General features: G+C 55.0%; 1 protein-coding gene across 3 annotated transcripts; it reads left to right on the plus strand.

The window, feature by feature from the left end:
• Positions 1 to 388: 388 nt before the first annotated feature.
• On the plus strand, positions 389 to 11,900 carry znrd2 (zinc ribbon domain containing 2). 3 transcript variants are annotated; one of them, XR_013496069.1, is made up of 5 exons: positions 389 to 501; positions 1,849 to 2,000; positions 6,325 to 6,409; positions 9,109 to 11,061; positions 11,199 to 11,900. XR_013496069.1 is itself a non-coding variant. In XM_078202801.1 (4 exons), exons 1-4 carry the CDS (start codon positions 486 to 488, stop codon positions 9,441 to 9,443), a joined length of 588 nt encoding a protein of 195 aa, XP_078058927.1. In that variant the 5' UTR covers positions 389 to 485; the 3' UTR covers positions 9,444 to 11,900. The 3 variants fall into 3 exon arrangements, 1 of the variants encoding a protein (XP_078058927.1); XR_013496070.1 differs by having other exon boundaries at positions 9,109 to 10,092; positions 10,577 to 11,900; XM_078202801.1 differs by having other exon boundaries at positions 9,109 to 11,900.
• The last annotated feature ends 250 nt before the right edge of the window (positions 11,901 to 12,150 follow it).

Here is a 12,150-nt window from a genome sequence, read left to right on the forward strand (position 1 = left end):
CACAACTGGCACCGCCCCCTCCCTGATCTCCCCTCTGATTCCTCGCCCGCCCGGCTATCTCATCTGACCCCGCCCATTTCTAGCCTTGCCCCGCCCCCCTTTGCACGCTTCCCCTCTGGCCCCGCCCCTTTGCGCGCTCTTCTCTTGCCTTTGCCTCCTCCACGGCTCGGCTGGCCCCGCCCACCCTCCCCCAGCTCTCTTGGCTCCGCCCCCTCTCCAATCACTGGCCGCCCCCACTTCATGACAACCTCTGGTCCCGCCCCCTCCTCGGCCGCACGGGCTCCGCCCCCACTTCTGTAGCCCCGCCCCCTTGCGCTGAGCTTTCCCCAATGGGGGCTCACCGGCTTTGGGGGCGGGGGGGCGGGGCTCCGCTCTGGGGGCGGGGCTCCGCACTGGGGGCGGGATCCCATCCCACGTGAGGCAGACGCTGGCGTCCCGATTGGTCAGGCGCCCAGCTCCGGCGTTGCGTCATTTCCGGCAGCAGCATGGCTGTGAACAGTGGTAATGGAGATAGGGGATAGGAGGGTGGAAGAGTAAGGGGGTAACACCCTGTACCCCAGGGGGAAGGGGAAGGTGCTAACACCCCCTCCCCCAGGGGGAAGGGTAAGGGGGCAACACCCCCTCCCCCAGGGGGAAGGGTAAGGGGGTAACACCCCCTCCCCCAGGGGGAAGGGTAAGGGGGCAACATGGGCAGCAAGGTGGCACAGTGGGTTAGCACTGCTGCTTCACAGCTCCAGGGACCCGGGTTCGATTCCCAGTTTGGGTCACTGTCTGTGTGGAATTTGCACATTCTCCCTGTGTCTGCGTGGGTTTCCTCCGGTTTCCTCCCACAGTCCAAAGATGTGCGGGTTAGGTGGATTGGCCACGCTAAAATTGTCCCTTAGTGTCCTGAGATGCGTAGGTTAGAGGGATTAGCGGGTAAAATATGTCGGGATATGGGGGAAGGGCCTGGGTGGGATTGTGGTCGGTGCAGATTCGATGGGCCGAATGGCCACTTTCTGTACTGTAGGGTTTCTATGATTTCTATGATTCCCCCCAGGGGGAAGGGTAAGGGGGCAACACCCCCTCCCTCATAGAGAAGGGTAAGGGGGTAACATCCCCTACCCCCAGGGGGGAAGGGTAAGGGCGTAACATCCCCTACGCCCAGGGGGAAGGGTAAGGGAGTAACACCCTGTCCCCCAAGGGAAGGGTAAGAGGTAAAACATCCTGTCCCCCAGGGGGGAAGGGTAATGGGGTAACATCCCCTCCCCCAGGGGTAAGGGGATAACCTCCTCCCCCAGGGGGAAGGGTAAGGGGGTAACACCCCCTTGGTGTCCAAAGATGTGCGGGTTAGGTTGATTGGCCATGCTAAATTGCCCCTTAGTGTCCAAAGATGAGTAGATTAGGTGGAGTGACCATGCTAAATGGTCGCATTGTCTGTACTTGTAAAGACTTGATTACCTGTAAAGACTCGCATTCTAACCATTATCTTGCAATTGAATCTTTGTCTATATATGCCGTGTTTGTGAATCCAACTCTCCACTCACCTGATGAAGGAGCAGCGCTCCGAAAGCTCGTGATACCAAATAAACCTGTTGGACTTGAACCTGGCGTTGTGAGACCTCTTACTGTGCCCACCCCAATCCAACGCTGGTATCATGTTAAATTGCCCTTAGTATCAAGGGATTAGCAGGGTAAATGCATGGAATTCCGGGGGCTAGGACCTGGATGGGATTGTCGTCAGTGCAGGCTCGATGGCCGAATGGTCTCTATCTGCACTGTAGGGATTCTATGAATCTGCCCATCACACCCGCGGAGGAAGATGGCGAAGGCTGTAGACTGTAACGTGTGTGGGTTCTTCCTGTGCAGGGGATGAGGAGTTTACATGGACCCCGCCGTCTGAGGCAGAGATGAAGGTGATCGAGGCTCGCCGGGAACGCCAGGACAAGATCACCAAACTGATGGGGGATTACCTGTTGAAAGGCTACAGGATGCTGGCAGACAGTTGTCCGGAATGTGGAGTGAGTATAAACCGTATTACTGAGTATGCACAGTGAGTGATCCTTACCCTGCTGAATAAACAGTGACTCTGTACAGTTACACAGTGAGTGATCCTTACCCTGCTGAATAAACAGTGACTCTGTGCAGTTACACAGTGAGTGATCCTTACCCTGCTGAATAAACAGTGACTCTGTGCAGTTACACAGTGAGTGATCCTTACCCTGCTGAATAAACAGTGACTCTGTGCAGTTACACAGTGAGTGATCCTTACCCTGCTGAATAAACAGTGACTCTGTGCAGTTACACAGTGAGTGATCCTTACCCTGCTGAATAAACAGTGACTCTGTGCAGTTACACAGTGAGTGATCCTTACCCTGCTGAATAAACAGTGACTCTGTGCAGTTACACAGTGAGTGATCCTTACCCTGCTGAATAAACAGCGACTCTGGACAGTCACACAGTGAGTGATCCTTACCCTGCTGAATAAACAGTTACTCTGTACAGTTACACAGTGAGTGATCCTTACCCTGCTGAATAAACAGTGACTCTGTGCAGTTACACAGTGAGTGATCCTTACCCTGCTGAATAAACAGTGACTCTGTACAGTTACACAGTGATCCTTACCCTGCTGAATAAACAGTGACTCTGTACAGTTACACAGTGAGTGATCCTTACCCTGCTGAATAAACAGTGACTCTGTACAGTTACACAGTGAGTGATCCTTACCCTGCTGAATAAACAGTGACTCTGTACAGTTACACAGTGAGTGATCCTTACCCTGCTGAATAAACAGTGACTCTGTACAGTTACACAGTGAGTGATCCTTACCCTGCTGAATAAACAGTGACTCTGTACAGTTACACAGTGAGTGATCCTTACCCTGCTGAATAAACAGTGTCTCTGTACAGTTACACAGTGAGTGATCCTTACCCTGCTGAATAAACAGTGACTCTGTACAGTGACACAGTGAGTGATCCTTACCCTGCTGAATAAACAGTGACTCTGTACAGTTACACAGTGAGTGATCCTTACCCTGCTGAATGGAATGTATGATGATGATGATTTTGTACCCTCTATCCCCACACTCAGGACTAAACCACCTGTAGAAAGCGAGGGTGTTTGAAAGACTTTCACAACAGCTAGTGTTTGTCAGAGGTTTACAACTGCTGGTATCACTGGACACAGCTGATTTCAAATGGGAACAGATGTGTGGTATGGTGGGGGAGGGTCTGACACACATTCTTTCCCCCCCTCTGGCTGACCCTGTGGCAGCTGGGGCTTTGTTTAACCCTGGAGCTGAGGAGCTCTCGATGTGGCTCCCAGGAAGCTGCACCATCTGCCCTGGCACCTGTTGGTCCTCTCTACCAGTTTGCAAGGCTCCCACCTCCCTCCCCAATCAGCCCACGCACACACCACCTCCACCTCTTAGTCTCCTTCGTCCCATTTGTGAGTGAAACATCCCAGAGGGAGTGACTCCTTTGTGGATGTGTGTGTGCACGGGTGAGAGAGAGAGAGTGTGTGTGTGCGGGTGAGAGAGAGAGAGAGTGTGTGTGCGGGTGAGAGAGAGTGTGTGTGCGGGTGAGAGAGAGAGTGTGTGCGTGTGAGAGAGAGAGAGAGTGTGTGCGGGTGAGAGAGAGAGTGTGTGCGGGTGAGAGAGAGAGAGAGAGTGTGTGCGCGTGTGTGTGAGAGAGAGAGTGTGTGCGCGGGTGAGAGTGTGTGCACGGGTGAGAGTGTGTGCGTGTGAGAGAGTGTGTGCGTGTGAGAGAGAGAGTGTGTGCGGGTGAGAGAGAGTGTGTGCGGGTGAGAGAGAGTGTGTGCGGGTGAGAGAGAGAGTGTGTGCGGGTGAGAGAGAGAGTGTGTGCGGGTGAGAGAGAGAGTGTGTGCGGGTGAGAGAGAGAGAGAGTGTGCGGGTGAGAGAGAGAGAGAGTGTGCGGGTGAGAGAGAGAGTGTGCGGGTGAGAGAGAGAGAGAGTGTGCGGGTGAGAGAGAGAGAGAGTGTGCGGGTGAGAGAGAGAGAGAGTGTGCGGGTGAGAGAGAGAGAGAGTGTGCGGGTGAGAGAGAGAGAGAGTGTGCGGGTGAGAGAGAGAGAGAGTGTGCGGGTGAGAGAGAGAGAGAGTGTGCGGGTGAGAGAGAGAGTGTGCGGGTGAGAGAGAGAGAGAGTGTGCGGGTGAGAGAGAGAGAGAGTGTGCGGGTGAGAGAGAGAGAGAGTGTGCGGGTGAGAGAGAGAGAGAGTGTGCGGGTGAGAGAGAGAGAGAGCGCGGGTGAGAGAGAGAGAGAGAGTGTGCGGGTGAGAGAGAGAGAGAGTGTGCGGGTGAGAGACAGAGAGAGTGTGCGGGTGAGAGAGAGAGAGAGTGTGCGGGTGAGAGAGAGAGAGAGAGTGTGCGGGTGAGAGAGAGAGAGAGTGCGGGTGAGAGAGAGAGAGAGTGTGCGGGTGAGAGAGAGAGAGAGTGTGCGGGTGAGAGAGAGAGAGTGTGCGGGTGAGAGAGAGAGAGAGTGTGCGGGTGAGAGAGAGAGAGAGAGTGTGCGGGTGAGAGAGAGAGAGAGTGTGCGGGTGAGAGAGAGAGAGTGTGCGGGTGAGAGAGAGAGTGTGCGGGTGAGAGAGAGAGAGAGTGTGCGGGTGAGAGAGAGAGAGTGTGCGGGTGAGAGAGAGAGAGAGTGTGCGGGTGAGAGAGAGAGAGAGTGTGCGGGTGAGAGAGAGAGAGAGTGTGCGGGTGAGAGAGAGAGAGAGTGTGCGGGTGAGAGAGAGAGAGAGAGTGCGGGTGAGAGAGAGAGAGAGTGTGCGGGTGAGAGAGAGAGAGAGTGTGCGGGTGAGAGAGAGAGAGAGTGTGCGGGTGAGAGAGAGAGAGAGTGTGCGGGTGAGAGAGAGAGAGTGCGGGTGAGAGAGAGAGAGAGTGTGCGGGTGAGAGAGAGAGAGAGTGTGCGGGTGAGAGAGAGAGAGTGTGCAGGTGAGAGAGAGAGAGAGTGCGGGTGAGAGAGAGAGAGAGTGTGCGGGTGAGAGAGAGAGTGTGCGGGTGAGAGAGAGAGAGAGTGTGCGGGTGAGAGAGAGAGAGTGTGCGGGTGAGAGAGAGAGTGTGTGCGCGTGTGAGAGAGAGAGTGTGCGTGTGAGAGAGAGAGTGCGTGCGAGTGTGAGAGAGAGTGTGCGTGTGAGAGAGAGAGTGTGTGCGGGTGAGAGAGAGAGTGTGTGAGAGAGAGAGTGTGTGCGGGTGAGAGAGAGAGAGAGTGTGCGGGTGAGAGAGAGAGAGTGTGCGGGTGAGAGAGAGAGAGAGAGAGAGTGTGCGGGTGAGAGAGAGAGAGTGTGCGGGTGAGAGAGAGAGAGAGTGTGTGCGCGTGTGAGAGAGAGAGAGAGTGTGTGCGCGTGTGAGAGAGAGAGAGTGTGAGTGTGAGAGAGAGTGTGTGCGTGTGAGAGAGAGAGTGAGAGAGAGAGTGTGTGCGGATGAGAGAGAGAGTGTGTGCGGATGAAAGAGAGAGTGTGTGCGGGTGAGAGAGAGAGTGTGTGCGGGTGAGAGAGAGAGTGTGTGCGGGAGAGAGAGAGTGAGCGCGGGAGAGAGAGAGAGTGAGCGCGGGAGAGAGAGAGTGAGCGCGGGTGAGAGAGAGAGTGAGCGCGGGTGAGAGAGAGAGTGAGCGCGGGAGAGAGAGAGAGTGAGCGCGGGAGAGAGAGAGAGTGAGCACGGGAGAGAGAGAGAGTGAGCGCGGGTGAGAGAGAGAGTGAGCGCGGGTGAGAGAGAGAGTGTGTGCGGGTGAGAGAGAGAGTGAGCGCGGGTGAGAGAGAGAGTGAGCGCGGGTGAGAGAGAGAGTGAGCGCGGGTGAGAGAGAGAGTGAGCGCGGGTGAGAGAGAGAGTGAGCGCGGGTGAGAGAGAGAGTGAGCGCGGGTGAGAGAGAGAGTGAGCGCGGGTGAGAGAGAGAGTGAGCGCGGGTGAGAGGGAGAGAGAGAGTGAGCGCGGGTGAGAGAGAGAGAGAGAGTGCACGCGTGTGTGAGAGAGAGAGAGTGTGTGAGAGAGAGTGTGAATGAGAAAGGCAAAGCTGGAGTAATTTTTCCGACACCCTCAATCAGTAACTGTTGAGGCCTGTCTTGCTGCCCCCTTTGCGATGTGCGGAATTGTTGCTACACAGGAAAGCCTTGCTGGCTGTTTGAGATTACCCCCGAGCCAGCGGCAAGCAGTCCTGATTAGCAGCCAGGATTCTGATGGAAAGGGCTGTGTGGGGGACGTTCCGGTGCTTGTAGAGGTGCTGGGGTGGGGGGGCGCGGAGGAGAGAGGTCGGGGTATCAGGCCTGTGTCCTGCACTGGGCGTCCCGCTGACACGTTGGGCCGATTCTCATTCTCCCACCTGTCATTCTCCCCGCTAGACTGTCCTCCTCCAAGACAAGAAGCAGAAAAACTATTGTGTCGCCTGCCAGGAGCTGGATTCCGATGTGGACAAGGACAACCCAGGTCGGTAGGAACTCCGTCCGTCCGCTGAAGTGTTTGCTTGCCCGTTGCATTCAGAGTAGGCTTGATTGAAAATCGCTCCCTTGGCCATCGCTGTAGCTGTCCCACTCTTCCACCGCTGCCTTAAGAAGGGTTCCGCTCCCTCTCCACCTCTGAGCGCCTCAGCGTAAAGATTCAGTTTTAAGTTTATTGATTCGTGTCACAAGTAGGCTGACATTAACACTGCAATGAAGTTACTGTGAAAATCCCCTAGTCGCCACACTCCGTCATCTGTCCGGGGTTACACTGAGGGAGAATTTAGCACGGCCAATCCCCGTAACCAGCACGTGTTTCAGGCTAACCGTCTTCCAGGCTAACCCTCCGGGTGTCAGTACGGAGGGAGTGCTGCACTGTCGGAGCTGCCGTCATTCTAAATTAAAAGGCCTTCTCCCCCTGAGGGGCAGCACCGCTGCTTCACAGCGCCAGGGACCCGGGTTCGATTCCCGGCCTTGGGTCACTGTCTGTGCGGAGTCTGCACGTTCTCCCCGTGTCTGCGTGGGTTTCCTCCGGGAGCTCCGGTTTCCTCCCACAGTCCGAAAGACGTCCAGGTTAGGTGGATTGGTTGTACTAAATTCTCCCTCCGTGTAACCCGAACAGGTGCCAGAGTGTGGCCACTAGAGGATTTTCGCAGTAACTTCATTGTAGTGTTAATGTAAGCCTTACTTGCGACACTAATAAATATACTTTACATTCGGTGAAAGACAAAGATCCGACAGTCATTTTTGGGAAGAGTTGGGTGAGGGAGCCCGGGGTGGGAGATCTACCCCGTGTCGATAAGTCTTTAAAGTTTAAAAGTTTGCTTATTCGTGTCACAAGTAGGCTCACACTAACAATGCGATGACGTTACCGTGAAAATCCTCTGGAGATGAGAGGAGGTGGATATGGAGATAGTGCAGGAGTCGGATATGGAGGGGGTGGGGAAAGCGGATACGGAGGTGGTGCGGGATATGGAGGTGGATATGGAGATGATGGGTGGATATGGAGATGATGGGTGGATATGGAGGTAGTGCGGGATATGGAGACGGATACGGAGGTGGTGCGGGATATGGAGACGGATACGGAGGTGGTGCAGGATATGGAGACGGATACGGAGGTGTTGCGGGATAGGGAGGTGGATATGGAGATGATGGGTGGATATGGAGGTAGTGCGGGATATGGAGACGGATACGGAGGTGTTGCGGGATATGGAGACGGATACGGAGGGGGTGCAGGATATGGAGACAGGTACGGAGGTGGCGCGGGATATGGAGACGGATACGGAGGTGGTGCAGGATATGGAGACGGATATGGAGGTGGTGCGGGATATGGAGATGGATACGGAGATGGTGCAGGATATGGAGGTGGTGCGGGATATGGAGATGGATACAGAGGTGGTGCGGGATATGGAGATGGATACAGAGATGGGGCAGGATATGGAGACGGATACGGAGGTGGTGCGGGATATGGATACGGAGGTGGTGAGGATATGGAGATGGATACGGAGGTGGTGCAGGAGATGGATATGGAGGTGGTGCGGGATATGGAGACGGATACGGAGGTGGTGCAGGATATGGAGACGGATACGGAGGTGGTGCGGGATATGGAGATAGATACGGAGGTGGTGCGGGATATGGAGGTGGTGCGGGATATGGAGATGGATACAGAGGTGGTGCAGGATATGGAGACGGATACGGAGGTGGTGCGGGATATGGAGATAGATACGGAGGTGGTGCGGGATATGGAGATGGATACGGAGGTGGTGCAGGATATGGAGATGGATATGGAGGTGGTGCGGGATATGGAGATGGATACGGAGGTGGTGCAGGATATGGAGACGGATACGGAGGTGGTGCGGGATATGGAGATAGATACGGAGGTGGTGCGAGATATGGAGATGGATATGGAGGTGGTGCGGGATATGGAGATGGATACGGAGGTGGTGCAGGATATGGAGACGGATACGGAGGTGGTGCGGGATATGGAGATAGATACGGAGGTGGTGCGGGATATGGAAATGGATACGGAGGTGGTGCGGGATATGGAGACGGATACGGAGGTGGTGCAGGATATGGAGACGGATACGGAGGTGGTGCGGGATATGGAGATAGATACAGAGGTGGTGCGGGATATGGAGATGGATATGGAGGTGGTGCGGGATATGGAGATGGATACGGAGGTGGTGCAGGATATGGAGACGGATACGGAGGTGGTGCGGGATATGGAGATAGATACGGAGGTGGTGCGGGATATGGAAATGGATACGGAGGTGGTGCGGGATATGGAGACGGATACGGAGGTGGTGCAGGATATGGAAACGGATACGGAGGTGGTGCGGGATATGGAGATAGATACAGAGGTGGTGCGGGATATGGAGATAGATACAGAGGTGGTGCGGGATATGGAGATGGATATGGAGGTGGTGCGGGATATGGAGGTGGATATGGAGATGATGGGTGGATATGGAGGTAGTGCGGGAAGATGGTGTTGGGGTGGATGATCCGCCATGACCTATTTGAATGGTGGAGCAGGCTCGATGGGCTGAATGGCCTTGAGCTGTTACATTGAATGGATGTGGAGAGCTGCCTGTCTTTGCTGTTACAGAGAGGGGGCTGTGATTGTGTGTATTTGAACGTCAGTCCCTCGTATCCCTGATTTTAACCTTCCTCTTTCCTTTGCTCCCGCAGCTTTGAACCCGCAGGCAGCCCTGTCCCAAGTGAGGGAGCACCAGCGACTTTTCAACAGCCCCGAGGAGCCCCCGCTGCCCTGCCGCTCCACCCTGGAACTCTCCGCCGACGCCCCCTGCCCCGGGCCCCCGGCCTCGGTCCCGCCCCGGGCCGAGGGCGACGCGGGCGCCCCACGGGCCCCCGTCCACCGGGAGGCCGAGCGGGCGGTGCTGCGCAAGCTGGCCTGGGCCAGCGGTGAGCTGGAGCGGGCGTCCAGCGTGGAGTACAGCTCGCAGCTCTGCGTCCTGATCAGGGACTGCGCCGACACCCTCCACAGCCTGAAGCGTCTGGCGTAGCCGCAGGCTCTGGGGGTGGTGGGGGAGGGTGCAGTTCCACTCCAGGCCTGCAGGGGGCAACAGATCCCATCGGCTCCGGCACCGCCTCCAAGCTAATGTCAACGACCTCTGACCTACGCCGCCATATTTAATATTGTACAGTCTGAGAGCAAATGGAGCCTACATTACCGACGGAGGGGGAGGGGGGGGGATTTAGCGATCAACCGCGTTCACAGAGCTTCAGGACACGCGAGCAGGGTTGCTACTATATTCCTGGCGGATCCATCACTTGGAACAACAGCCTTTCTGCGTCTCCCGTCTCCCACATGTTGGAAGCTTACAAAACGCAACCGTTGAAATTAAATGATAAATGCAAAACATTTTTCTTTACCCCTCTCTCCTCCTGCTGGTTTGGTTTGTTACGTTGTCAGTTTAACTTTCGCATTTCTGGAGCCAAAGCAATCTCCTGAGGGGTTGGCGACCCGGGAGCTGGCTGGTGGCATCCTGTCCACACAATTGGAAAGATGTTTTCCGAGTTTGTCGAAGTTATTTGGGGGAGGGAAGGGGGGAAATGAGGAGTTAAAGGTCAATTAGACACTGGCCTTTGACCTCTACATCCTGAGTTCAGCACGGGTTCAGACAGAAGGCATGAAAATCCCTGCTGTCTCTTGTGGGGTTTTACTCTATCTACACCCGTGCTGTACCTGTCCTGGGAGTGTTTGATGGGGGACAGTGTAGAGGGAGCTTTACTCTGTATCTAACCCCGTGCTGTACCTGTCCTGGGAGTGTTTGATGGGGACAGTGCAGAGGGAGCTTTACTCTGTCTCTAACCCCGTGCTGTCCCTGTCCTGGGAGTGTTTGATGGGGGACAGTGTAGAGGGAGCTTTACTCTGTATCTAACCCCGTGCTGTACCTGTCCTGGGAGTGTTTGATGGGGGACAGTGCAGAGGGAGCTTTACTCTGTCTCTAACCCCGTGCTGTCCCTGTCCTGGGAGTGTTTGATGGGGACAGTGTAGAGGGAGTTTTACTCTGTATCTAACCCCGTGCTGTACCTGTCCTGGGAGTGTTTGATGGGGACAGTGCAGAGGGAGCTTTACTCTGTCTCTAACCCCGTGCTGTCCCTGTCCTGGGAGTGTTTGATGGGGACAGTGTAGAGGGAGTTTTACTCTGTATCTAACCCCGTGCTGTACCTGTCCTGGGAGTGTTTGATGGGGGACAGTGTAGAGGGAGCTTTACTCTGTATCTAACCCCGTGCTGTACCTGTCCTGGGAGTGTTTGATTGGGGACAGTGTGGAGGGAGCTTTACTCTGTATCTAACCCCGTGCTGTACCTGTCCTGGGAGTGTTTGATGGGGACAGTGTGGAGGGAGCTTTACTCTGTATCTAACCCCGTGCTGTACCTGTCCTGGGAGTGTTTGATGGGGGACAGTGTAGAGGGAGCTTTACTCTGTATCTAACCCCGTGCTGTACCTGTCCTGGGAGTGTTTGATTGGGGACAGTGTGGAGGGAGCTTTACTCTGTATCTAACCCCGTGCTGTACCTGTCCTGGGAGTGTTTGGTGGGGGACAGTGTAGAGGGAGCTTTACTCTGTATCTAACCCCGTGCTGCACCTGTCCTGGGAGTGTTTGGTGGGGGACAGTGTAGAGGGAGCTTTACTCTATCTAACTGCGCGCTGTACCTGGCCTGGGAGTGTTTGGTGGGGGACAGTGTGGAGGGAGCTTTACTCTGTATCTAACCCCGTGCTGTACCTGTCCTGGGAGTGTTTGATGGGGGACAGTGTAGAGGGAGCTTTACTCTGTATCTAACCCCGTGCTGTACCTGTTCTGGGAGTGTTTGATGGGGGACAGTGTAGAGGGAGCTTTACTCTGTATCTAACCCCGTGCTGTACCTGTCCTGGGAGTGTTTGATGGGGACAGTGTTGAGGGAGCTTTACTCTGTATCTAACCCCGTGCTGTACCTGTCCTGGGAGTGTTTGATGGGGGACAGTGTTGAGGGATCTTTACTCTGTATCTAACCCCGTGCTGTACCTGTCCTGGGAGTGTTTGATGGGGGACAGTGCAGAGGGAGCTTTACTCTGTATCTAACCCCGTGCTGTAACTGTCCTGGGAGTGTTTGATGGGGACAGTGTAGAGGGATCTTTACTCTGTATCTAACCCCGTGCTGTACCTGTCCTGGGAGTGTTTGATGGGGGACAGTGTTGAGGGATCTTTACTCTGTATCTAACCCCGTGCTGTACCTGTCCTGGGAGTGTTTGATGGCCATGGAGGAGGAATGAAGATATTCCGATTCTTGTCAAGGTTTCCAGTTCAAATCCGTTGGACACAGGTGTATAAATCCTCCCCCTGCCTGCTGAGTTGATTGCCCACTGAAGGGACTTGGTGCATCTACCAGAGAGAGTTCACTCCTTCCTACACTTCTCCCAGACTCCGAGAATGTTGTTGCTTTTGTGTTTTTGTGTGATTAAAATATTTGAATTTGCTGCTCTGATGTGTCTGGTTTCTTGGTGAACGTGAAGATACCAGAAGGATACATGGCTCGAGGGGGCTGAGATGTGCCCCTCCTCCCCCCAGGAGTGGCACACAGGCAAAGAACATGGACCCTGGAAAGGTTTGAAGATATTCCAGATGAATTATCATCCCCCATGTTCAATCAACAGGTACAAATGAGGGACAAAGAAAAAACCAAGACCCCCCCCCGGTGGCACAGTGGTGAGCCCTGCTGCCCCACAC

This window comes from Mustelus asterias, unplaced genomic scaffold, assembly GCF_964213995.1.
Source record: "Mustelus asterias unplaced genomic scaffold, sMusAst1.hap1.1 HAP1_SCAFFOLD_97, whole genome shotgun sequence".
Taxonomy (NCBI): domain Eukaryota; kingdom Metazoa; phylum Chordata; class Chondrichthyes; order Carcharhiniformes; family Triakidae; genus Mustelus; species Mustelus asterias.